We start from the raw sequence: 23,802 nt of genomic DNA, 5'->3' as shown, positions 1-23,802 counted from the left end.
TCTATTTAAATGCCAGTTTCTTACAGTCTGACACAAGATTAAACATAAACACATCGCTGCTGTAACCCAAACCTGATTTAAACTGAGCCATTATCAATCTCAAGGTCAGCTCTTTGTTCAACTCTGGAGAGCTCGGACCCTTTCCCGGAAGACACAGAGAAACAACCCCCTCGTCCACTGGGAAAAGCCCCAACATATAAGGCAGAAAAGTCCAGGGGATACAAAACACCCACCCCTGCCTGCCGCCTCTCACAGAGGGAAACTCCAGACTGGAACAGAGTCCATCCTGTCTGCAGGAGACTGGTTCCAGAGCCCGAATATACTCTCACGCTAGTTCACCTGACATTCCATATCCGCATAGATAGCCTCACCAGCCGGGGATCAAACCGCCAGTGCCCCCGCCCTTGATGGCCACCAGACACACATTAGACCTGAAGGCTAGCAGTGTGGCTCCGATCTGTAGCTCGCTCTGTGGAAGCGTTTAAGGTTGTGCAACAGCTCAGTTGAACCAGTGGAGTCTTTAAGTGAGGACAGCACAAACCATTAAACCTTCCTTTTTTGGCCACACAAACACTATCTGAGCGCCTAACCTACTGACTAGACTTACCACCTGGCGACCTTTTTGTCTTCAAAAATAAAGTTGAAAGGTAGCCCTTTTACTACACCAAAAAACGTCCAGCGCAGGTCACCGATGTGCCGGCCTTTCAGGAATTCATCCAAATCAAATAGGATCAATGGACTGAGGCCTGAGGTGCAGAAGACGAAGCACCAACTTGAAGAGGATAGTGGTCAAGTTTAAAGAAAGAAGAGTTTGTTTTGTTTTTGTTTTTTTCCCCCCAAAGGCAGAGTTGCGGGAGCGCATACAAACAGTCCTTATGATATAGCAAGTAAAAGAAGGAAAGAGAGCACAAACAGCAGAAAAAAAGCTGAATTACACAGCCCCCAAACAAATACTGTCAGGGGGGAAAAAAGCAAAGGCTTCAGCGCTGGCAGGATGCTGGCTAGCTTTCTGATGCCTCATTGTGCAGGAAAGAAACAACAGGGACTAATGGGCACACAGAGTGATCTCACTGGTGGCACTGCTGCAGGGTTAGCTGTTAGCCATTTAGCTCTAAACATCCAAACAACAACGAATGAGTCTGAATGAGGGTTTTCAAGGTGATCGTTTAAAGCAAAACAAAAACAATACACACTTAAAGAAGCTTGGAAAAGGCAGAAAAAACATACAAAATTACTGCAAAAGTGAGCGGAGGTACAGTGCTGCTGGGCTGGATGAGATCCCAGGTGTGTTGTAAGGGGTAAAGTAGCCTGCTGCCAGGGAGACACTCTAAGGAAGAGAAATAAAGGGATGAATGGAGCGATATCTGTCCAGCACTGCTGGGAGTGTCTTGGTGGGGTGTTCACATGCACGTACACGCAAACACAACACACACCGAGACGACTGGGTCTGAGTCGGTAGAGGAAACTCCAAGACTGGAGCATGTTCAGCATAATCACATGAAGCTGGAACAGATACAGCTGCAGCTGAGCGAGGAAAGAGACAGCGGGAGAGGGAGAACCACAGATTACAGAAGGCGAGTTACTAAAAAAAGGATCAGCCTGTTGAGAGAAAGGGAATGAAATTGATCGTGAAGAGAGAAAGAGGGAAAGAAAGGCGGAGAGAGAGAGAGAGAGAGAAGGAGATGAAGTTTTGGGATTGAGAGCAGACTAAAAATGGGGATGAGTCTGGTGACAAAGAGCGAGAAAAAGGCGATTGGGAAGAAGTAGGAAAGGACGAGTGGTTGCAAAGATGAAAGCGGAAAAAAAGAAAGAAATGAGGCTTAAAGCTCTATTGAAGATTGAGACTCGAACGACTGGAGAATCAAGACAGAGAGAGAGAGAGAGGGGGGGGGGGGACAGCTTGAGTAAGTGACAGAGAGAAAGATGGAGAGAGAGGAAAGAAAGAGTTAGAGGAGTGAAACGCACCTCGCGGCAGCTTCAGCCAGAGAGAAAGAGGGTTTTAGCCAGATTAAAGAAGCCAGGCAGGCCTCTTAAGACCATCCGCCTAATGAAATATGTCAAAGCTCATAAAGAAACACCGAGGCCATTTAGGAAGGAGGGGTGGGTTGAGATATGGAGCAGGAAGCTGGGCAAAATACTCTGCATCAGCAAAAATGAGAAACACGCAAAAGCCCTGTCAATACGCACTAGCTAAGACGTCAACTGGAGGGGGGATGAAGAAAAAAACCACAAGAAGAAAGGAATGCAGCAGAGAAGAAATGGATCGCTTTATCTATCATGTGTGCTTAGAAATGCCTGGAAAATGTGAGCAGGAGAGGACAGGGTGGGGGGAGCGGGTGGCAGGGTTGGGTGGGTATCAGACAGAAGAAGAGGAGGGCGGAGGTGAAGCCACTTGTGGGAATGCTGAGTGTGGGGGATTTGAGGTCAGCAACGATGCTCGGGCCATTTGTATTCTGCCAGGCAACAGGCTTAGCTGGCTGTTGCAGGTGGATTTTAGAGATCGGTGTGTGTGTGTGAGAGAGCAGGAACAGAAGGAGCAACGAGGCCAGATGTCTCCCAACATCATAACTTAAATGCTGATTTTCTTATACGGGGCCTTGCTGTCATATTAAAGACATTAAATCTAAATGAGATACAAATCACTGCTGAGCTCTACAATTAAAATCCTGACGTCTGCAGCCGAGCTGGAGTCACGACACTCTGTGAGCAACATTTGATTTCTGTTCATCCTTCAGCTGCGCAGATCAACCACAGAGGGTCTGCCAGTCGGCCACTGAGAAGAAATGCTGAAGCTGTTAGATCTAACAAAGCTGAAATTTACCAGTAGTGATCAGAAAAAGCTCCAGTAACACTGCACCTAATCTTTCCTGTCATTATTGTTAGAATAATGACTCCCAGGAAGTAAAAAAAATTCGTGTTCAAAATCAAACACCACTCGAGGCTCATGCTGTGGGTGTTAACGTAGTGCTTTAATGGCGCACTAATGGAGACCTCTGATGTCGTCCATCAATTTCCAGTCGCCTCTGCTCTGGATCCTCACACGTTCTGGCTCACCTGCTTTACCAAATTCACCACGGACCTGAAACTGGCACAGAAAGCAAATATCTCTGGCTACAAGCCAGAGAGCAGACAGCAGTCTCCATGTTTAGGTAACAAGCATGAGCGGAAGCAACCTCATCATTTTCTTTGACATCGACGGCATTTGGACACCCTGGATTTATCCTCCGGGGTCAGACTGTCAGCGCCAAGTTTTACTGTAATGTCGCGAGCCATCAGACAGGTTTGCTGAAAAGATCTGAACTACTACAAAAAAGTGTTTTTAAAATCACGCGTGGATGAACTTTTGATTGCATCTCAAATATTAATTTTTCTCCTCTTGCCGTGCCACATCTATATCTGCACGTTATATTCAATTGAGCATGTCAATCAGTGTATTGCAGGTATGTATTGCAAAAGCACAAGCTGTTGTTTTTGCAGACAGAAATATAAAAAACCATAAACTATCAAACGAAAAGCCTTCTAGAAACTGGAGTCCTGAGAAAGGAGATCAATGAGTCTGCAAGGTATGTAGAGCCTAAAGTCAGGAATTTCACCATCACAAAGGAAGCTCTCATTATAGCCGGCTAGACCACCACGGTGAATCCATGATGAACATAAAGCTTGATACAAGGAGTTCACTACGACCAACACTTCACATTTAGTATCAAGGAGTCTCCAAAGGAGTCTCTTTTTACTCTAAGATCTCTCGTATGTAATGAGCAATCAGTTTTAAGAGGCCTCCCACTCTGCAGCATAAACTGCTACACACACACCTCCAACCAGACACTCTACAAACATGGCTGAGTCCTACAAGTGCAACTGCTACAATGATTTGCACAAATATGGCACAGACCAAAACATTTGTTGATTTCTCTTCTAAAAATGAGTCCACGATCAATTGTAACACATCATTTGTCCTCTATAGGGTGCTTTCTCATATTGGAAGAACAAAAAGATATTGTGAGAACACAAATATGCCACATGCACTGGCAATACCGATTACCCACCCATGACTGGACACCACCTGAACTTCCATCTTTAGTAACCCCAGTATTTGGAATTGACCACGTCCTTCTTTCTATATGAAGAGCTGACAGACGAGAGACTGTTCACCAAACTGCAGGCCATCAAACACCCACTGTTTGACTTCCTGATAAAGGCTTGGACAGTGAAAATGATTGGAGGTTGGACACAAAGGGACTTTGAGTTCATTGATGTTTTAGCTTATATTATATATCCTCTTCTCCTTCTCAGAAAAACAAAACAAACAAAAACCAAACACTGATTACTTCACATACATCACTTTGAACCACCACTGCACCGTGTCGTCTGTAAGCAGAAAAAAAAAAAGTCTTCTCTTTTACATTTAACCAGACTCTTCTCAAATAAAACAAAGCAGAACTGAGTGCGAACAAATAACTGGAGCAGAATTCATTGTGATGGAGTGGGGGCTGCTGTCAGCTGGGTGAGGATTGAACGCCGCGGGCCTGCTGACCTGGGCGGCAATAAAGCAACACGAGCTCAGACGCTAAGTGCTGCACAACTCAACTCTGTCAGCCAGGGGAGAAAAAAAGAAAAAAAGGGAGGCAGAGGGAATAAAGAATAAAGAAGAATATTTGAGAATAACAAGAATCTTCACACATACGGTTCATTTTTTTCCTGTGTGGACTTGTTGTGTCTTTTGGCTTAACGATTCAACAAGGGAGAGAAGTGTGGCAGATTGGTGGGTCAAAGAAAAATAAATCGAACACTCACTGTTCTTCTGCCCGACCAGTGATCCCACGTTGCTTTCATCAGCCACTAGGAAAAAAGAAAGAGCCAGAGGGACACAGTAAATATCACACATTATGCAAGCAATATCTAGTACAACACAAAACAGCATGCAGGTCATTCCAGTGCCCCGTGCTGCTTCATAAATGGTTATACTGGAGCCTACTGGTGCTGGCATATGTTGTAAATGACTCCCGGCGTAAGATGGAAGAGGACGAGCGAGAGGCAAAATGACACAGACTGAAGGAGGAAATGAAAAGGTGGCAGAAATATAAGAAAACCAGAAGAAAGCGAGATATTGTGATTGTGAGAGAAAATGAGAACAGAGAGATGAGACAATATGAGAAATAATAAAGGGACAAAGAAGACCAAGAAAAGCAGCCCTCCCACCAACACCCCACCCCCGCCCACCAACACCTAATCTAACTAGGATTGCGGTCGGCCGGCGGTCGCCACCGCAGGATACAATAATAGGTTTTCATTATCCTGCCATTTCTCTTAAATAATCCTTTTCATTTTTTATGAGGTCAATTTTCCCAACGGACAGATGAGGGTGAGGGAGCGAGCAAGAGTGAGAGCAAGGGATAACATAGGAGAGGGAACAGCAGGGAGCGAGGAAGACAGATGCAGAGACTGGGTGTGCCGGGAAAATATAACAGTAAAAAAAACAAACAATCAGTCAAAGTAAAGCGGAAATTGAAAAAGTGACATCTGTAGCTACCAAGACAAAGAAGCAAAAATACCTTTCTTGTCCACATGTGCCAGATAAAATAAAACTTAAATACTTTCAAAGTTTCGGGAAAAAATATTCCAGGCCTCATGACCCTGGCAGATAATGAAAAGCTTCCCTTTCACTGTGCCGGAAAGATAAAAGTCTGCGTGGCCAGCAGCCAAGTTGGTCTCTACTGCCACAGAGGAAGGCTAAAAACGTAAGAATCTCACGTTTAACCCCAACTCTGCTAACTTAGTGTGTCACTTTATTACTGAAACATTACTATACAAAGTAAGGATAGTTCTTGTAAAGTACACTGACACTGAATAATACTTTGAGGATATAGACAGTGCAGTAGGTCAGTGGAAAATGTAAAAGGGAGTAGCAGAGCCAAAGGACAAAAGTGACTGAAAGAGAGTAAATGAAGGATTGAGTATGAGATGGAAAAACAGAAAGCAAAACCAGGAATTACAGGAAAGAGCGCGCGAGGGGCAGATGGTAGGACAAATAAACAGAGAAAGTAAACAAGCAGTGTAGAAGAAAACATGTATAAATGAGGAAAGAAGACTCACAAAGAGAATGAACTTGAGAGACATGATGAAACCAAAAGCTGTATATAAATGATGGACGTAGCATATGCAACATAACTCACTGGTTTATAGAGTCTGGTTTTAAAGCCTGAAGTTCAGCATCTCAGCTTTTATAATGTGAGCGATGGATCTGACTGTCAATAATCAATCAATAATCAATCATCATCCACAATCAGCAGATTTTCAGCGATCTCAGCCTGGACCGGTGACTGACCATTAAGCCTTCCATTAGCATGGAAGAGCACAACTGTAAGCTGTGGGGGACTACTACAAAAATATTTGTAACAACAAATCCAATTATACGCTCAAATGACCCTCACCCACTTTTACATGGATATTTTAAAGAAGCTAACAAAGACAAAGCAGCTAAAGCTAACACTGTCCAGGGCTAGCCACAAGCTAGCAGCCTTGGTATGAGCAAAGGATCAAAGCAGTTACGAGGAAAATTATGAAGATGAGTAAAAAAGTGAAAAGGGTTGATGTTCTGTTATTTGGTGAAATTATAAACATGCTAGAAAATTTCTGAAATGCCTGACATTTATTTTATTCAATAAACTAGCTGCATCTGCTTCTGCTTGGTCAGGTAAAGGTGCGTGGATAATAACTCATCATCAGTTAATGATTTGCACTTCTTCCCAGTAGCACAGCACTCCTTTATTGTTTAAGGGAGGGAAGACGTACTGTAGCTTGAGGACAATTGCAAGGTTTAAAATTTTATTGTAAAAATAAAACAGCATTTTACAAAAAGTGGGTTTTTTGTTTGCATATGCTGCCAGTTCTAAGGATGACAGTGCATCTCTATTTATTTCTTATTTATGTCTCTAAATAAGTTCGGAATTTACAAAAACACTACCACGCTGTATTAATAAATCAGAGTTGAAAACAGCAATTAAGACTATTAACACATCAGGAAAGCATCTACGGAGATCATTAATGAAAGTTGGGGAAATCTCCACATAGACTTTTATATAATCTGACTCTGTTTTACAAGTAGAGGAGTCAACCTTTGCTGTGAATTAGGACGAATGCAGGTTAAAGGCTCTCCTGCATGACCTTCATTTTGGTTTTTGCCTCTGACAGTTAAAAATTCTGTGTGCCTTGTTTGATTTTAACCTTTTCTCGTTTATGCATATGGTCTTCCATTAAAATCCCTGCTAATTATTTCATTGCTTTAATTTCTGTGTCACTGCCAGCTCTTTAAAAATAGACCAATTGATTAAGGATAAAGGTCCAACTTTTGCTAGTGCTCATAATCAATAAGACATACTGTAGGCGATGTAGTGTTTCTGCTATGGGCGGTTTAAAGGGTTAGATACTCAGCAGGATACTCCCACAATGCCCAGGTGTTGCCTGGAAAATGACTCTTAACGAAAGATAACTTTTGGTTAAATCACTCACACTTCTTTAAACATTTTACAGAGTCATTGCACATGATATCACTTAGACTGCAAATGGCGGTATAGACGGTGTAGTCCTAAAAGGTCTGATGTTTCCATGCACTTTAAGCATCTTAAAGCCAATCCATACAGACTACTTTCCAAAGCAGACTAGAGCTTTTCAGGCTGATAAAGGCATTAGTGGGAGGAAAGAAACTGACTGGAAGAGACTTACTGTGAGATTTGCCTCAAAAAAACCAAAAAAACATATTTTACCTTTTATAGCTGAAAGCAAAAATATTCTTTCTGGCATTTTTGGGCATTTGTGGAACAGTAGAAAAAGACTGATTCATGATTCTGTGATCCACTGGAACAAACCCACACCGCTTGTCAGAAAATTCAAAGTTTGGCGCAGCTATCGAGTTAGCGATCCCACAATTCATATCAGCATTTGCAGGCTGAGGATTTCTGTGTGTGAGTGAAAGCTCTGAGTCAACAGAGTATTTGCTGAGGCATCAAGGGTCAATAAAAGCAGCTCACCTCTTTCTGTCAAGTGGTGTTTAATAAAAGCTAACCTGCTGAAGCTGCTGAAGCTCAGGTACGCGTGACTATACAGACTGACATGTGGGAAACTCTCCTGGGGAGAAAAAAATGTCTCTTTAACAACAAATCGTACAGACAGGGCTGGCATCTGAGGTCTGCCGCACACTCAGAGACACACAAAGCTCTGCTAACTACCTTATTTCAGCCCTGAGCACTTTGGAGAGGGAAGGGATGAATAGACGTGGAATGATAACACAGAAAAAGAAAAAAAACAGATTGAAATGGAGGATGTCCAGAGATGGAGATAGAAGCCAGAGAGCGGAGACAGATAGAGGTGGGTATTGGAGTGGGTCCTCAGTGGGATAGAGCACAGCGTGCGTGTGTATGCGTGTGTGTCTGAGTGCGCGCGGCCGTGTGTGCAGACCACCCTTGTCCGTAATGAAAGCCAATCAGCTTGGGTGGCAGAGGCGTGTGCTGCAGGAAGAAAGCCAATCCACTGAACCTAATGAACCGGGATTGGAAATCAGAGAGAGGCAGAGAAGAAAGGAGAGAGGCACGGAGGAGAGCGAGAGCAATGAACTCATCGCCTTGCAGTAAGGAAACAAAGTGTTGAAAAGAAAAAGGAGATAAACAAAGATGAAGGGAAAGGAAGGGAAAAAAAAAAGATGATCTTATCCAAGAAGATGCAAGCACAACAAGAAAAGTAAAGAAAAATATCAAAAAAAAGGAGGAGAAAAAGAGAGGGGAGAGAATGAGGGGTCAACTCTGGTTAATATGAGGAAATCAGCCTCTGCGTTCTCGCCTTCCACACACAGCAAGCTATGAGATTGGAAACCTCGGCCCTTTCGTTCACACACAAATACAAAGGACGCACGGAAAGACACGCACACACCAGAAGCTGTGTTCGTGGAGCTTGCTGGAAAGCCCCTGGGGTTTATAAGTTCACGGGGTCAAATCCCCTTAGGCGGAGGATAATAGCAGAGGGCTACATATCACAACAAAGAAATGCACTGATAAGACGCGTGTGATCGCTGCCGAGATTGTGCGTGTGTCTGTTTCTAGGCTGAGTCCATGATTAGAAGAGGATTTTGGGCTGTTTGTGATGGTTGGGACAACAATGTGGTTCGTGCAGCGTTTTTGCCTCAGAAAATGTACAAACACGAGAGATTTTCTCACTGATGAGGAGGTGAGGGAGTGAAGCTTACCCATGTCCATGCTCTTGGACGCTCTGTTGCGAGGTACGTTGTCCTTAGCATTTTCTGCGTAGAAAGCTTGAGCGGCGCGGGACACCTTCTGAATCTCACTGCAAAACAACAATCAATCGGTTAATCGAGTCAAGTTCGAGCTTGTGCCCTGGCACAAAAACAAAGAGTCGTAGTAAACAAAATTTGAGCATCAAACTCAAACAGACGATTCAATTTCCTGCAGTCCAGATGGCATGATTCAATAAAACACCAGCACGCGCCGTCTCCATTCAACTTAAAGGGAAACTACTATATTGATGCCAGACACTTCAGTGGGATAACGTAAACATGCACTGTAGCCTTTTAGAGCCAACGAATCACAATCACGCTGACCAGATTTACTTGGATTGACAGATTTGTTCGATTTATTTGATCTTTCATATGATGAAGCAGCTCTGAGAGTGATGATTTACAGAGTTCCCACGCTTATATGTGCATTATATTCAGTTCTATTCATATAGCGCCTAATCACAACAGTTGCCTTACATTGAAAGTGAGAGAAAACAGCAACAATCAGATGTCCTTTGGCCAAACACTTGGCGACAGAGGGAAGGAAAAACTCCCTTTTAACAGGAAGAAACCCCGGTGCAGAAGGAAGCTTAGGGAGGGGCAGAATTTACACAGTGATAGTATTGTGTTATATAACCCTGGGGGTACATGAGCTTCAGTGATTGAATGAAATCTCTTTTTCAAATCTCTGTGCTTTGAAAAATGCTCTACATATAAAGTTATAAATATTATCATCATCATCATTACAGGAAGGCCCCAGCTAGCCAGCCGGCTTTAGATTTGAACCCAGCAACCTTTTCCTGTGATGTGCCAGTGCTAACAAATGCACAACTATGCCCAAATTATTATATGATCATTATGGAAAAACACAATTTTAATAACAAGTAAACTGTTATTGAGTAATCACTGCTCGGTTCCTGCCACATCTTATTTGGGCGAAGTTCAGACTTGGTAACTCCAAAACGTGACATTTTCTTCATTGACATCCGTTCCCTGGGTTGTTTTCTTGTTTGTCACCAGAACACAGCTAAACTTCAGGTCACGGTGTGCAGGCCTGCTCTTATTCTTCTTTCCACAAATCATGATGCTCCCTTCACCATCCATGCTTTCAAGCAGGCACGACCTTTTAGTGTTTTTAGCGTGCAGGGACATTTTTTGTTACATTTGTCCAAAGAATGGTGAAAACTAGAGATGGCACGATACCACTTTTTTATGTCCGATACCGATACCGATATCATAAATTTGGATATCTGCCGATACCGATATGAATCCGATATAGTGTTTTTTAATCAACAAAACTGGTTTTTTTTTTAAATATCTTGCTGCATTTTGTATAAGTTCATACTCAAGTTTAAAACAACAACTACACTAAAGCTATTCTGTTATACCTGTATGCAAAAAAAAAAAAATTTCATAGTTCAGCAATACTGATCAATCTAATAAACTTAAACCTACACCATCCTCCCTATTCTGGTATTTTAAAGAGTACTTAGCGTAAATATTAAGCAACCTAACTAATAGGGTTCCAACTCCCAGCAACAACAAAAATAAATAAATAAAAAATAGGGAACCACCCCTCACGCTCCACCTCATGATGCTTAATCGACGTAATCAACCTTAATTTGATGCAGTGTGAAAAAAAAAAAAAGCACAGAAATCAATTATTTTTCAAGAAATATTAAATAGATTCAACATCTTTCTTCAACAAAATTGCAGACTGCACAGATGGTACCTTCCCAAAGGAAAAAGTACTATAGCTTACTAGGGTATATATATTAGACTTAATAGTCACTATATACAATAATTGACTTCTATTCATTTTACATCAAATTAAAACTTTGGGTGTCAGATAATTATTTATTAAAAGCTCGACATTTTAAATGAGAATAAGAAAGAAAAGTATGTCTTTGTGCCCCCTTTTCCCAGTTAATGCCCTATCGGCCCCCCTGGCTAAACTTTGCTAGATCCGCCCCTGCACAGTTACCAGCCGTCAGCTACATAGAAAAAGATCCTCGAGTAGAAAGTAATAATAAATAAATTCTAACAACAGCTGATCAAGCTTAAACGTGCTGCTGTTGTTCAGCCGCTGGTTTCCTCTTTCTGGTGCAAAGTGGGCCAAAAGCAAACTAGAGACACGGACTCGCGACAGAAAAGCCGATCAGCTGATCATTAAGCAGTTTCATGATTGAAGTAGCAGCCAGAAGAGGCAGTCGCTCCATATATCGTTTGGTAAGCTTAACGCAGGAATGCTTTACAAACATTCAGAGATGGACTTACACACTTGCTTTACTTCTCTCGGGATAACTTTGTCGGAGATGAAATGCCGGGTTGCTAGCGAAGCTCCAAATGCTATCCAGACCACCGACAGGTCCCGCATGCCACAGCCGCTCTATCACGTGATGCATACTGCTCCGACTGCTAACGTTCTGAGGTGAGTTACGGCGTGTTGCAAGTTTTGTGAGGTGCTTTCGTGATATTTAATGGATCGGATTACATTTTTTATTTTTCTCCGATATCCGATCCAGTAATTTAGGTCAGTATCGGACCGATACCGATACGTAATATCGGATCGGTCCATCTCTAGTGAAAACTGAAGCTTCCAGGCGTGCTACAAAATATCTTTGGAGAATTGTGACTGCTTTCAATTTACATTCATTTATTTATTAAGTGTTATTCTTATATTGTTTACATACTATAAGATTTTAGGAAGTTGGGTACATTTTTGCAGGTACTTTAATATTATGCGTGTGTTCTTCTTCACCTCGGTGTGATTTTTGCAGGACATCCACTCTGAGTAACCCGAGTCTTAAATTACCGTTACCATGCTTTCATTGCTTTGTCTAGCTTCATATATCTTCCTGATGCTATGCTAAAGTCCTGTAGCAATCTGGGTAGCACTTTCTAGATCGCTGTTTACAGAGAGGGGCAATCCTACTGGACGGCCTTACATTAGGTTTTCATTTTAGTTTAGTCAGATGGAATTTTTATATGATGATCAGACCACCTCCTTTTAATCCAAAACACAAAAATCAATATTTGATTTGAGGCTCAACACTGCCCCAAAACAAAGGGGCGATCTACTTATGCAATTGAGTGCTTTATCTAGAGCGTCAAATCAAAACTTATGTCTACATCCACCGAATATAGAAAAGCATGGGGGGGGGGAGAGATCCCTTTTTTGTTTTTCAAAGGCCCTGACAGCCTGCTGACAGAACATCTCCTTAGCAGGTAATCCTAATGAAGCAGGTAGGAAATTGGCGTTTCACATAAATTTCCTGTGTTTCTGTTCTCAGTGTGTCAGCCAACTGTACAGCAGGATACTAACAGAAATATCACAGCTCTTTCTGAGCCCATGAACTCCTACAGAATTTATTCCATTATGCTATCAGCATATAATTGGTTTTGCGTGATGCAAATAGGCTACTGCAATTAGACAATCTAGTCTAAATAATGCATATTCACAATGTCATATTTAATGTAATGGCTCTACTTTATCTCATAACACAGAGGGCCATATTAAGAGCGCCATTAGAACATAATAACTCTGTAAGCCTATGTGTGGAGTTTAATAGAGGGTTGATTATGAAGTATTCTATGCAGTGTGTGTGTGTTTTAATGGGGTGGGGTACCTGTTGGATGAAGGGTTTAGCAAAAACTCTCTGTTCATTTCCTCCACAGTGCCAGGGGAGGGCGGCGGGGGGAAGTCTTGCTGCTCGTCGTCGTTGCCGTAGTGACCATAGCTGTCATCGGCGACCGCAGCAGGAGATGGAGCTGAGCAGAAACAAAAAAAAAAAAGTAAAACATTTTTTAAAAAACAACAACAACACAGATTTTGTTTATCAGGATGAATCAAAGCTTTTCTCAGGTTGTTTGTTCATAGCTTTCACTTTGATTTTTGCTGGAGACGATATCAAAAATAACCCTGCCTGAATTAACTCCAGCATCAATCCTGAACGCAACAAAAGCTTAATAAACGATGAGCGGCAGCACACAATCACGAGATCTCATTTTAGCAGCTGTATACTTCTAAATATTATCAATCAGTGGTGACAGGGCGCGTCACATATTTAATTACAGGCGCGATGAAAAATAGCGCGTCCTTCAATCGAGGATCGATACTGACGATGAAGAGCTCAGCATTACGTCAAAAATAGATGCAAACTAAAAAACAGACACAACAATCGTTTGTAACTTATTTGAAACACTTCCTGACGCATTTCCATAAACTGTAAACCCCCAAGAGTTTATCGCACTGTAAACTCTTTTGTGTTGAAATCCACCCTCGTCGTAAAACTCCACTACTGTTCCACTGTGACGGAGGGCCGACAGTGAGAAAAAACATCCCGGGCTTCCCATGGGGGTGAGGGAGTGGGAGACGAGGGAGAAAGAGATAAAGAATGAATTTAAAACAGTTTGTTAGTCCTTTTTTTCCCCTTTTTCTTTAACACAACAGCACGCATGCCGCACAATATCCCGTATGCAAATCTGGCCCACTCAGGAGCTTTTTCATCAGCGTAATGATTCCAAGGTCAGATCTTTTACACATGAAAAGCAAGCGGCGCGTTCAGAAAAACACAGTTAATGACTTCCCTTTCTCCTGCTAAAAATATGCAGGGGCGAGAGTGAGGAGAGATCCAAAGACAGAGCCGGGGAAAGATGTGACAAATTTGTAATGCGGTGCTATAAAATGCTCAGGGTGGCTGCTACAGTGACCTAAAAAACACTATGGTATCAGGAGCCTTGGCTGGATGTCACGCTGTGCAGTGATGGCAAATACACACACACACGTAAATAAGCTAACGCGAATACACACACACACAAACAAACATACTGTGTGTACATACTCAGCTGCAGATAAGGGGAGTACACAAACACTCTAAGCCTAATGTTGACTATCTGACAGTTCAAATGGACAAACAGCGTGCAGTTGTGTGCTCACCACTTCCAGATTTGCTGTGTGTGTAGTTGTTCGGCGTAGCTGGAGTGTGACTCGCACCATTCATGGTGGACTCAGTGTTCGGAGCTCTGGTGGGTCCTGAAGGTCTCTGGTATGAATCGTGGCTTCGAAGGTCCTGTCAGCAAAGAGGGAGAAGAAGAGAAACTCTGAAAATGGTTGTCAGGTTTCAGATGCAAGAAAATGTGTTTCTTTTATTACGCAGTAATGAATGAGTCTCTTTTATTTCACTTTTACCACATTTTTAGATATCACTGCTACAGAATACTAGCACCAGATTCCAAAGTACACAAGCGTCAAATTTATAGCCTGTTAACTGAATCCTGCTTTCAAAGGTATACTGTCTTTGTGTTTTGGCATGCTCTTGAAGACGTACACGTTTTTGTCTACTGGTGTCAAACCAGTAAAGCAGTCTGGTTCGTTCGGTCAAAAGGACAATAATAAATTGTCGATCTTTAATCTTAAATGTCACCACAATGTGGGGAAGAGGCTCCAGGACAGATTTATCAGCTTGAGCACATCGTAAGGGGCAGTTGTGAAACAAAAGCGCAAACGACCAGCAAAATGCACAATGATCTGATCCCTCCAACCACTTCCTGATATGAACGTAACCACCAATCGTGGTGTAAACGTTAACAAGAACCGATGTGCAACGAGTATGTACCAGGAAAATATGTAACCAGTGCTTGATGTGCGGTCCTTAGCTTGTCCTGTATCCTTCTGCAAGTCGAAACAGAGTCAATTTGCTAGAGAAATCTAGCACTAGACTGTCAACAAAAATTTTTTTATTTAACAACTGCAAACAGCTGTTGTGACCAACTGGTCAGCCCACGGTTGAGAGTTCAACACCCTCAACCTCGGTATGTCTTGTGAAGACAGTACGGCGTCTCAGGTCTTCTCCTAAGTGCTTTACATCATATTTGTCTGAACAACCCTTTTCTGTGCCTGCTTATAAGTACAGGTCTTTTCCACTTCTCTTACCTATGGTGTGCCACAAGGCTCTGTTTCGAAGCCCTTAGTGATTCTGTTATATCTGCTCCATCTGCAGCACTTTCTGAGAACTTTTCAGGACATTTGTTATCACAGCTACACATTTAGTTATATATCTCCATTAAGTCTCAAGGTGTTTCTAAGCTACAGATCTTGCAGAGGTGCTTTGACTCTATTAAAAGGATGGGTGACATTATTTTCCAACTTAATAAAGAAAAAACAGAAGTCCTCGTTTGTGCCCCTGACAGATTTATGTCTAAGGTAATGGAAACTCTCGATGGCTTTGCCATATTTGCCAAATCTTTTTCCTGTGGAGTAACCCGACTTTTACTTTGGAAGTTCATATCTCAGGTTTGCTCTTGCTTTTAATCAGTTATGAAATATTGCCATGTTAACTCATATCGAGTTACACTCTGAACTGAAATTGTTATTCATGCATTTTTCATCACATCTGGATTATTGCAATTAATTGTTCACTTATCTAAGCAAACACTCAGTGCAACATTTGCAGGTTGTTCAGAATACGGCTGCTCAGTGACTCACGTCACGTTGTTTTTGACCAAACCAGCTGGTCCAATTTAAATTTCTAATCTTCTCAACTTGATGCGAAATCCACACAAAGAAATGGATACTGTGACCATTAAGAGATGTGGAAACTCAGATGTCCTAAATGATCCCTAAAAGATACCCTGTAATATTACACTGTAGTGACTCTTTCTTTGACTCCTGTTTGAATAAGAAAAATACACTCCCCTGAATAACTGCTCTTTTTCTATATCTATATCTATCTATATCTATATATATCTATATCTATATCTATATATATCTATATCTATATATCTATATCTATAGATCTATATCTATATCTACAGTGGGGCAAAAAAGTATTTAGTCAGCCACAGATTGTGCAAGTTCCCCCACCTAAAATGATGACAGAGGTCAGTAATTTGCACCAGAGGTACACTTCAACTGTGAGAGACAGAATGTGAAAAAAAAATCCATGAATCCACATGGTAGGATTTGTAAAGAATTTATTGGTAAATCAGGGTGGAAAATAAGTATTTGGTCAATAACAAAAATACAACTCAATACTTTGTAACATAACCTTTGTTGGCAATAACAGAGGTCAAACGTTTACTATAGGTCTTTACCAGGTTTGCACACACAGTAGCTGGTATTTTGGCCCATTCCTCCATGCAGATCTTCTCGAGAGCAGTGATGTTTTGGGGCTGTCGCCGAGCAACACGGACTTTCAACTCCCGCCACAGATTTTCTATGGGGTTGAGGTCTGGAGACTGGCTAGGCCACTCCAGGACTTTCAAATGCTTCTTACGGAGCCACTCCTTTGTTGCCCGGGCGGTGTGTTTTGGATCATTGTCATGTTGGAAGACCCAGCCTCGTTTCATCTTCAAAGTTCTCACTGATGGAAGGAGGTTTTGGCTCAAAATCTCACGATACATGGCCCCATTCATTCTGTCCTTAACACGGATCAGTCGTCCTGTCCCCTTGGCAGAAAAACAGCCCCATAGCATGATGTTTCCACCCCCATGCTTCACAGTAGGTATGGTGTTCTTGGGATGCAACTCAGTATTCTTCTTCCTCCAAACACGACGAGTTGAGTTTATACCAAAAAGTTGTACTTTGGTTTCATCTGACCACATGACATTCTCCCAATCCTCTGCTGTATCATCCATGTGCTCTCTGGCAAACTTCAGACGGCCTGGACATGCACTGGCTTCAGCAGCGGAACACGTCTGGCACTGCGGGATTTGATTCCCTGCCGTTGTAGTGTGTTACTGATGGTGACCTTTGTTACTTTGGTCCCAGCTCTCTGCAGGTCATTCACCAGGTCCCCCCGTGTGGTCCTGGGATCTTTGCTCACCGTTCTCATGATCATTTTGACCCCACGGGATGAGATCTTGCGTGGAGCCCCAGATCGAGGGAGATTATCAGTGGTCTTGTATGTCTTCCATTTTCTGATGATTGCTCCCACAGTTGATTTTTTCACACCAAGCTGCTTGCCTATTGTAGATTCACTCTTCCCAGTCTGGTGCAGGTCTACAATACTTTTCCTGGTGTCCTTCGAAAGCTCTTTGGTCTTGGCCATGGCGGAGTTTGGAGTCTGACTGTTTGAGGCTGTGGACAGGTGTCTTTTATACAGATGAGTTCAAACAGGTGCCATTCATACAGGTAACGAGTGGGGGACAGAAAAGCTTCTTACAGAAGACGTTACAGGTCTGTGAGAGCCAGAGATTTTCCTTGTTTGAGGTGACCAAATACTTATTTTCCACCCTGATTTACCAATAAATTCTTTACAAATCCTACCATGTGGATTCATGGATTTTTTTTTCACATTCTGTCTCTCACAGTTGAAGTGTACCTCTGGTGCAAATTACTGACCTCTGTCATCATTTTAAGTGGGGGAACTTGCACAATTGGTGGCTGACTAAATACTTTTTTGCCCCACTCTCTATCTCCATAGATATAGATATATAAATAAATAAATAAATAAATAAAAGAGTGGCTTCAAACTGCACAAAACTAAAGCAGCAAGGAAACATCGCCTGGGATAATTTTCATGAAGGAAATCCTACAAATGAAAAATCAAATGTGAATTTTCCCGAGCCAAGAGCAATTGCAGTCAAGTCCAAGTCAACAGCAAAAAGGGCGGATTTGCAATAATCTTCTTGCAGTTCACTCACTTCTTGCAACTAATGGATTACAATTCAGCTCAGATGGTAATACTAGATCAGGGCTCGGAGGAAATGTGAATAGACTAAAACAATCCTCTGAGGATCAGATGTGCAGTGGAGTTTAAAAAACAAAAAAAAGAATTCTGGTTGATCAAAAGTGAGGAAGAAATATGTCACTGATGGAGACTCAGCTGTGACCAGGTCCCTCATCAGCTAATGTTTTCTGAAGTATTTCCTAACTTTGATACAGAAGATGGTAGCTTCGCTAACAAAATTAGCAAACATACACATTTAGATGCACTTCTGGGAGTCCTTATTAGAAAAAAATGAGTAACTGCAGTGGAAAATCATGTGATACCGTTCATGGGTACACTGAAAACACAATAATTAAGATAATCCTGAAAGTGCTGACAGGCACATTATAAAACAGCCATCCAGAACTACAAAGGACCCTCACCCCGCAGCTGGAGACAGGGACTAGCAACGGTGATGGGAATCAGTGCTGCTGGCGGATGAAAGAAGCCTGCTTTGGTCAAAGAGATGGGCGCTACAGCTGTCAAACACACACACAGCAAGCAAAAGCAGACACCGACACACAGGCTTAAGACTCGGCGTACAATAATGAAAGGTGTTCCAGCAGCTTTCTGATATCAAAGTGTTGGGTGGGGTGCATTCACAATGTCACGCAGTCCCTGGGGTATCATTAGTAGCTACCATACATCTTAATATGTCACAACATCACAGCTGTCAATCACACTGAGCTCGTATATGGGTGCCGTATGAATGTGCACACAAAGTTGTGACAGTTTTTCCGCATCTGTCACTAACATAAATCCCATCATTGCTGCCCATCTGCCCGTCCGTCCGTCTATCCATCCATCCCTTGGCCTGCGGTTTGCCTCAGGCTTTTAAAGCTGCCTGGCAGACAGGCAGTCAGATATCTTAATCCCACAACAATAAGTAAACAGGGGTGTGGGGGATCTGTCTTTGCAGACAGTCTTAACCTACAGCTGCATAGAAAAGGCTTCAGAGAGGCTTAGTCCTGCCTCAGCCTACCGCGTCACCCACCCAACCCTCTTATCAATTGGCTAGACGTGGAGAGCAACGGAGGAACAGAAACCGTTCCACATGACTTATATGTCTATCGTTTTGCCAATTACGATCCCTTTTTCACTGTTTATCAGTCTACTTAGCCTTATAAATGCTTAGATACCTACGGTAGGTCGTCACATGCTTCCTCGAATATGATGCAAAGTTACATCAGAAAAAACGCAAATGTCAAACTCATGCTTGCACTAGAGAGAAAAATCACAAGCTTTATAGATCTCCTTCTGTGTATGTTTACTTACATCTGTCAAAAACATTTAAAACCCTATATATCCATGCTGAGAATACCTACAACATCCAATTACATCTGACTACAAGTTTGAGTAAATCAGAACCTAGGCAAGTCCAGTGATTCATTACTTAAACCTAAACAATGAAATACAACATCTGGGTGTATTTAAAGCAAAAAAGTCATTCTTAGATGTAACAAGGTAAATGTGGCAGTTTATCATGTTTAGGACTTCAGGCCCTATAATCCAGTGCTCACCCAAAGCCAGCTCCAGACAGAGGCGGGGATGCTGACGGGGGTCAGGGCGTTTCGTTTTAGGAGCCGTTTGTTTAATCAAAAGACCAGACTGGCTGTTAAGCGGTGAGACGAGAAGGACTATGCAGATAAATACTGAACTTTGAACTGTGTTTGATAGCTTTTATCCAAAGGCTTGGATTGATAACAAAGATGCACACACGCACACTGGGACGAGGCATAGACGAGATGTAAATGCCACAATGTGCAGGTCAATGGCAATCAACCCATGAAGTCTCCCTCTGTGTCACGCAGTCTCACCAAGCTGCTGTGAAATGTGTTTTGAAGCTTTTGGAGTAAACGTTTGTGTCAAGTTCAGCTTTTTCGATCCACGAACTTGAGCTGCTTTTTAAGCTGAACATAACCTTTTTGCATCCTGTGTGATTCAAGAACCTTTTAGTTTGCTTCAACAAACAAGTCCTCTGAACTCTCTGCACAGAAAACCATTTGGTATTAAAAAGCGTTGCACTGTAACGTACTTTTCGTTGCATATTTAATTAAATGACTTGTTAGTGACTATGAACATGACCTGTTAGTTCATCGCATAATATACATGATATATATGCTGTATGATATAGATTTTTCTATGTTACAGCTTTAAACAAAATGTATATTAAAATATGTCTTAAAAATGTATTATAAATATATTTTATTTATAATAAAATATTTCATATATTTTAATAAATAAACGTAATAAAACAAAAATGTTGAGTCGTGTGATTTATGTTAATATTGGGAATTTTAAGTTGCTCAATTCTGAGGAAACACCTTCGTTTATGCATGAAGGAACAAGGACTAAAACCCAGACAGAAAAGAGACACCAAGCCCAAAACAGGGGGAAGAGGGAAGCAATAAATTTAATAAATAAGAGCAGAGCCAAAAAGAAGAAAGCTGCTGAAAACCCAACAGGAAAAACAGGCATGCAGGAGGCTTCACACTAGCTTTATTTAAACAGAGGAGAAACACGCAGGTGAGACAGGAAAGCAAGAGTACATCCTCTTAAAAACATGGAAAATAAAAAAGGAAAACTTCACACAGACAAAGTAGCGGGTTTAACAGAAAAAGAGAGCTAAGTTTAGTGATTTAAACCAATGTGACAGAGAGGAGAGTCAGACGCAGTGATGAATTTAGTACTGCATCGAGCTATGAGTCACTTTTTAAAAGGGGAACAAAATGGTGTGGCAGTTAGCGGTGCTGGCAAAGGGAAAGCTCTCAGATAGATGAATCTGCTTCCAAACCACTGATGGCTAAAAAAACTGTACTGTAGTCACACTAAGAGAAAAAACGTTCTCCCCATAATTTCATTGGTGGTAATGCTCATAACGTTACACAGATAAAAATGAATATTTTCCCAAAGTGCTTTGGTTTCATTTCAATTCCTTAATTTTCAGTTAAATCTTTTCTGTGTGCATGAGATCATCCACACACTTAAGACTCGGTCAGAGCTGAAAGTATCGTCTGGTCAGAGACTGATTGTGAATGCAATTATGCGAGTGTGCGTCCACGTAGCTGTCTGCAGATCTGTGTGTGTTTCTGTTACTCTGACCGCGAGTGGGTATCTTGCTGTGCGTAGGCGAGTCCCCGTACATCTGCTCTGCCATCGCTCGGATGTTTTCGGTGTAACTGTTACTCTCGTGGTCGTGGAGATCATCCAGCGTGCGGCTACGCGTGCGCCTGCCCTCGTGGCCGCGTGTGTCCACGTCACGCTGCGTGTTGCCCTGAGAGTCGCGCACACTGTGACCGCATGCGTTATCGAGCGTGCTGTGGGCGTGCGCGTCCGTGAGCGTTTGGCTGCATTCACACCTTTCCCCATTTAGATTTCCCTCTGTCGGCTTGTTTGAGCTGCGCACTGTTTGGCGGTGCTGTGCGTACTCGCCGTCATCATCGCTGCACTCATTACCCCTTTGTCTGAACCCAAATGTGTAACCGCTACGCCCGTGAGTGCGGCTAAATCCATAGGTGTATCTGGTGTGCGTCTCCCCTGGCCTCTGTGCGTAACGCTGCCTGTGGCTCGGAGGCAGCGGCTCGGTCGCCCGCCGCCTCAGCGAGGGGAGGAAAAAAGACGAGGAGCGGGGAGGCGGAGATGGCTGCGATTGGTGGCGGCCGTCACCCGTTCGTACCTGTTTGCTGTAGCCGGCTTGAATGTTGGGTTGATGGTTGGTGGAGATGTTTGAAGTGGAGTTGGCATTCCCCATCTGCAAAGCAAAAAAAAAGTCATTTTGACGCATTTATAGCGACTGAAGTGGCACAAAGCTTATCGAAGGCCTCCTAAATAAACAACACTGTTATCTGCTGCTTCTTGTTTGGGTGTCAACTTAAACTTAAAGCTGTAAAAATCGCCTACCTTTTCTCTGGGTTGATTTTTTATTTTGCGTGAAAAAAAAAAACTGTCACGAGAATGTAGCTTATGCAGTCTTAACAGCCAAACAAATCACACAGCATGACAGTCGCACGGGGAGCCTTTATTTTCATTATTTCTATCCAAAAGTGTTTATGAGAAGCACTTCTCTACGATGACTGAGCTGAGGGGCTTTCTGAATACTGGAAAAGGTTTTGTTTGTCACAGAAAAAAAAAAGAAAAGAAAGAAAGAACACCATCTGTGTCACTCCACAATCAATTTAACTGGGTTTTGTAAAAAGATTTAGTACTTCAGCCTGATTTCACATTGCCAACCCACTTACTGTTTACTGTATAAGCAGCACTTTTTTTTTTAAGTGTAAGCCTCAAATGATGACAACATGAGAGAAAAAAATCATCCTAAAGCGAATTATATGTTTAATTGATTCTGCTGTCAAAACTGTGGCAGCTGCTTATGATGTGAATAATCTTTGAACGTATAAGGGTGTGCAGAGGATTTCATAATGCAGCAGGCATTCCCTAATGTACCCGAATTCATCCAGCCCGACTCTGGGAATCTAAAACTTTTATTTAGCTCATAAGGAAACATGAAAAAACATGCAAAAGTTTTGGAATAAACGGGCGTACTCATCGCCTTGGATATTTTCTGGATTAAAGAGTTGAAAAAGACTGATGTCTGCAGGACTGTATCAAGACAGAGCCATCGTGGCTCCTTCCAAGCCACTGATGTGAACCTCTCTGCTCTTTCCAAGGCTTCAGACTCCAAAGACCTCCAAAATTACGCCTGAGCACTTCCGTGGCCTAAAAACGTCACTGCTTTCCATCAGTTAAATTTTTTTTTATTAACAGCAACATCTTAGTTGGCGATGAAGCTCTCGATTTCTGAAATACAGCTCTCAAAAAAAAAATCCCACGATGCCACAGAAGTTGGCTCTGGGATGACAAAAACAAAGCTTGCTGTACCTGCTTGGGCGCTCGGAGAACAACCACCTGGATGGTGCCTCTGGTGTTTCCTTCCGACGACATGGACCGCCTCAGGCCCTCCATGGCGGCGTTGTTGGAGCGCCCGACCAGCGATTCGCCGTTCACCGCTATCATCTGATCGTTTATACACAAACGGCCATCCTGTTGGGAGAAGACGACCGTTAGGTGCGCTTTAAGAGAAAACCTGAACGTGTCCTTTGCGGTCACACTTTATTTACTCAATTTAAGTAAAATAATAAAATGAGATCAAAGTGAGCAGAGCGTAAAAAGATTAAAACGAACTAGAATGGGTACTGATAAAGTTTTAAAAGTAAGGAAGAGAAATTTGGAGAGGTATAAAGTGTGTGTGGGTGTGTGAGAGAGAGGCCGAGTGGGAAAGAAGAAAATGGAAGAAGGGGTAGGCAAGAAAATTGTAGAGTTAGCAATCTACTGAGAGCGAGAGAGCCATGATAAATACATAGAGCAGCTAATGGAATAGCCTCCGTGGGCACTAAATCACTTCTAAGTGTTTTAAATAGCAGCCTCTTGTAGAGAGGCAACACAGAATAGTGCCCTGGAGGGAGAGCGAGGGAGCGAGGGAGGGAGGGAAATGAACGATCCAGTGAGGGAGAAGGAGAGAGAGGGGATCAAATGAAGAGAGTGATGCAAAAAGGCAATAAATGAAAGAAAACACAAGACGACACAGGGAGAGACTCCTGTGTGTGAGAAAGTCTGAAGATCCCATTATGGTCAGTGCTGCCCTTTGACCCCACCGCATTAACAAGGCACCGTTTAGGCTGACCTCAAAAATGACACCACACACACACACGTACGCGCACACCCAGAAGCACACCCAGAGTTTAAGGCCTGGCATCAAATTCAAGGATGGCATCAAAAATTGATGCTTATCCCAAATACGGCAGACGCCTG

The 23,802-nt window shown here is 42.5% G+C and overlaps 1 protein-coding gene across 3 annotated transcripts in view; it reads right to left on the bottom strand.

The window, feature by feature from the left end:
• The window catches only part of pard3ba (par-3 family cell polarity regulator beta a), a 206,833-nt gene that overhangs the window by 100,525 nt on the left and 82,506 nt on the right, over positions 1-23,802 (bottom strand). For all 3 annotated transcript variants that reach the window (XM_026157796.2, XM_026157797.2, XM_080296899.1), the window contains 6 exons: positions 22,873-23,034; positions 21,671-21,745; positions 14,223-14,355; positions 12,913-13,054; positions 9,236-9,333; positions 4,795-4,839 (listed from right to left, as the gene is read on the bottom strand). In XM_026157796.2, the coding sequence (XP_026013581.2) occupies positions 4,795-4,839; positions 9,236-9,333; positions 12,913-13,054; positions 14,223-14,355; positions 21,671-21,745; positions 22,873-23,034 (655 nt within the window). The remainder of the gene's footprint in view (positions 1-4,794; positions 4,840-9,235; positions 9,334-12,912; positions 13,055-14,222; positions 14,356-21,670; positions 21,746-22,872; positions 23,035-23,802) is intronic.

The sequence above is a fragment of the Astatotilapia calliptera genome, chromosome 23 (assembly GCF_964374335.1).
Source record: "Astatotilapia calliptera chromosome 23, fAstCal68.1, whole genome shotgun sequence".
Classification (NCBI taxonomy): Eukaryota; Metazoa; Chordata; class Actinopteri; order Cichliformes; family Cichlidae; genus Astatotilapia; species Astatotilapia calliptera.
The sequence above is the reverse complement of the archived record's forward strand: the minus strand, read 5'-3'. Positions and strand labels throughout refer to the sequence as shown.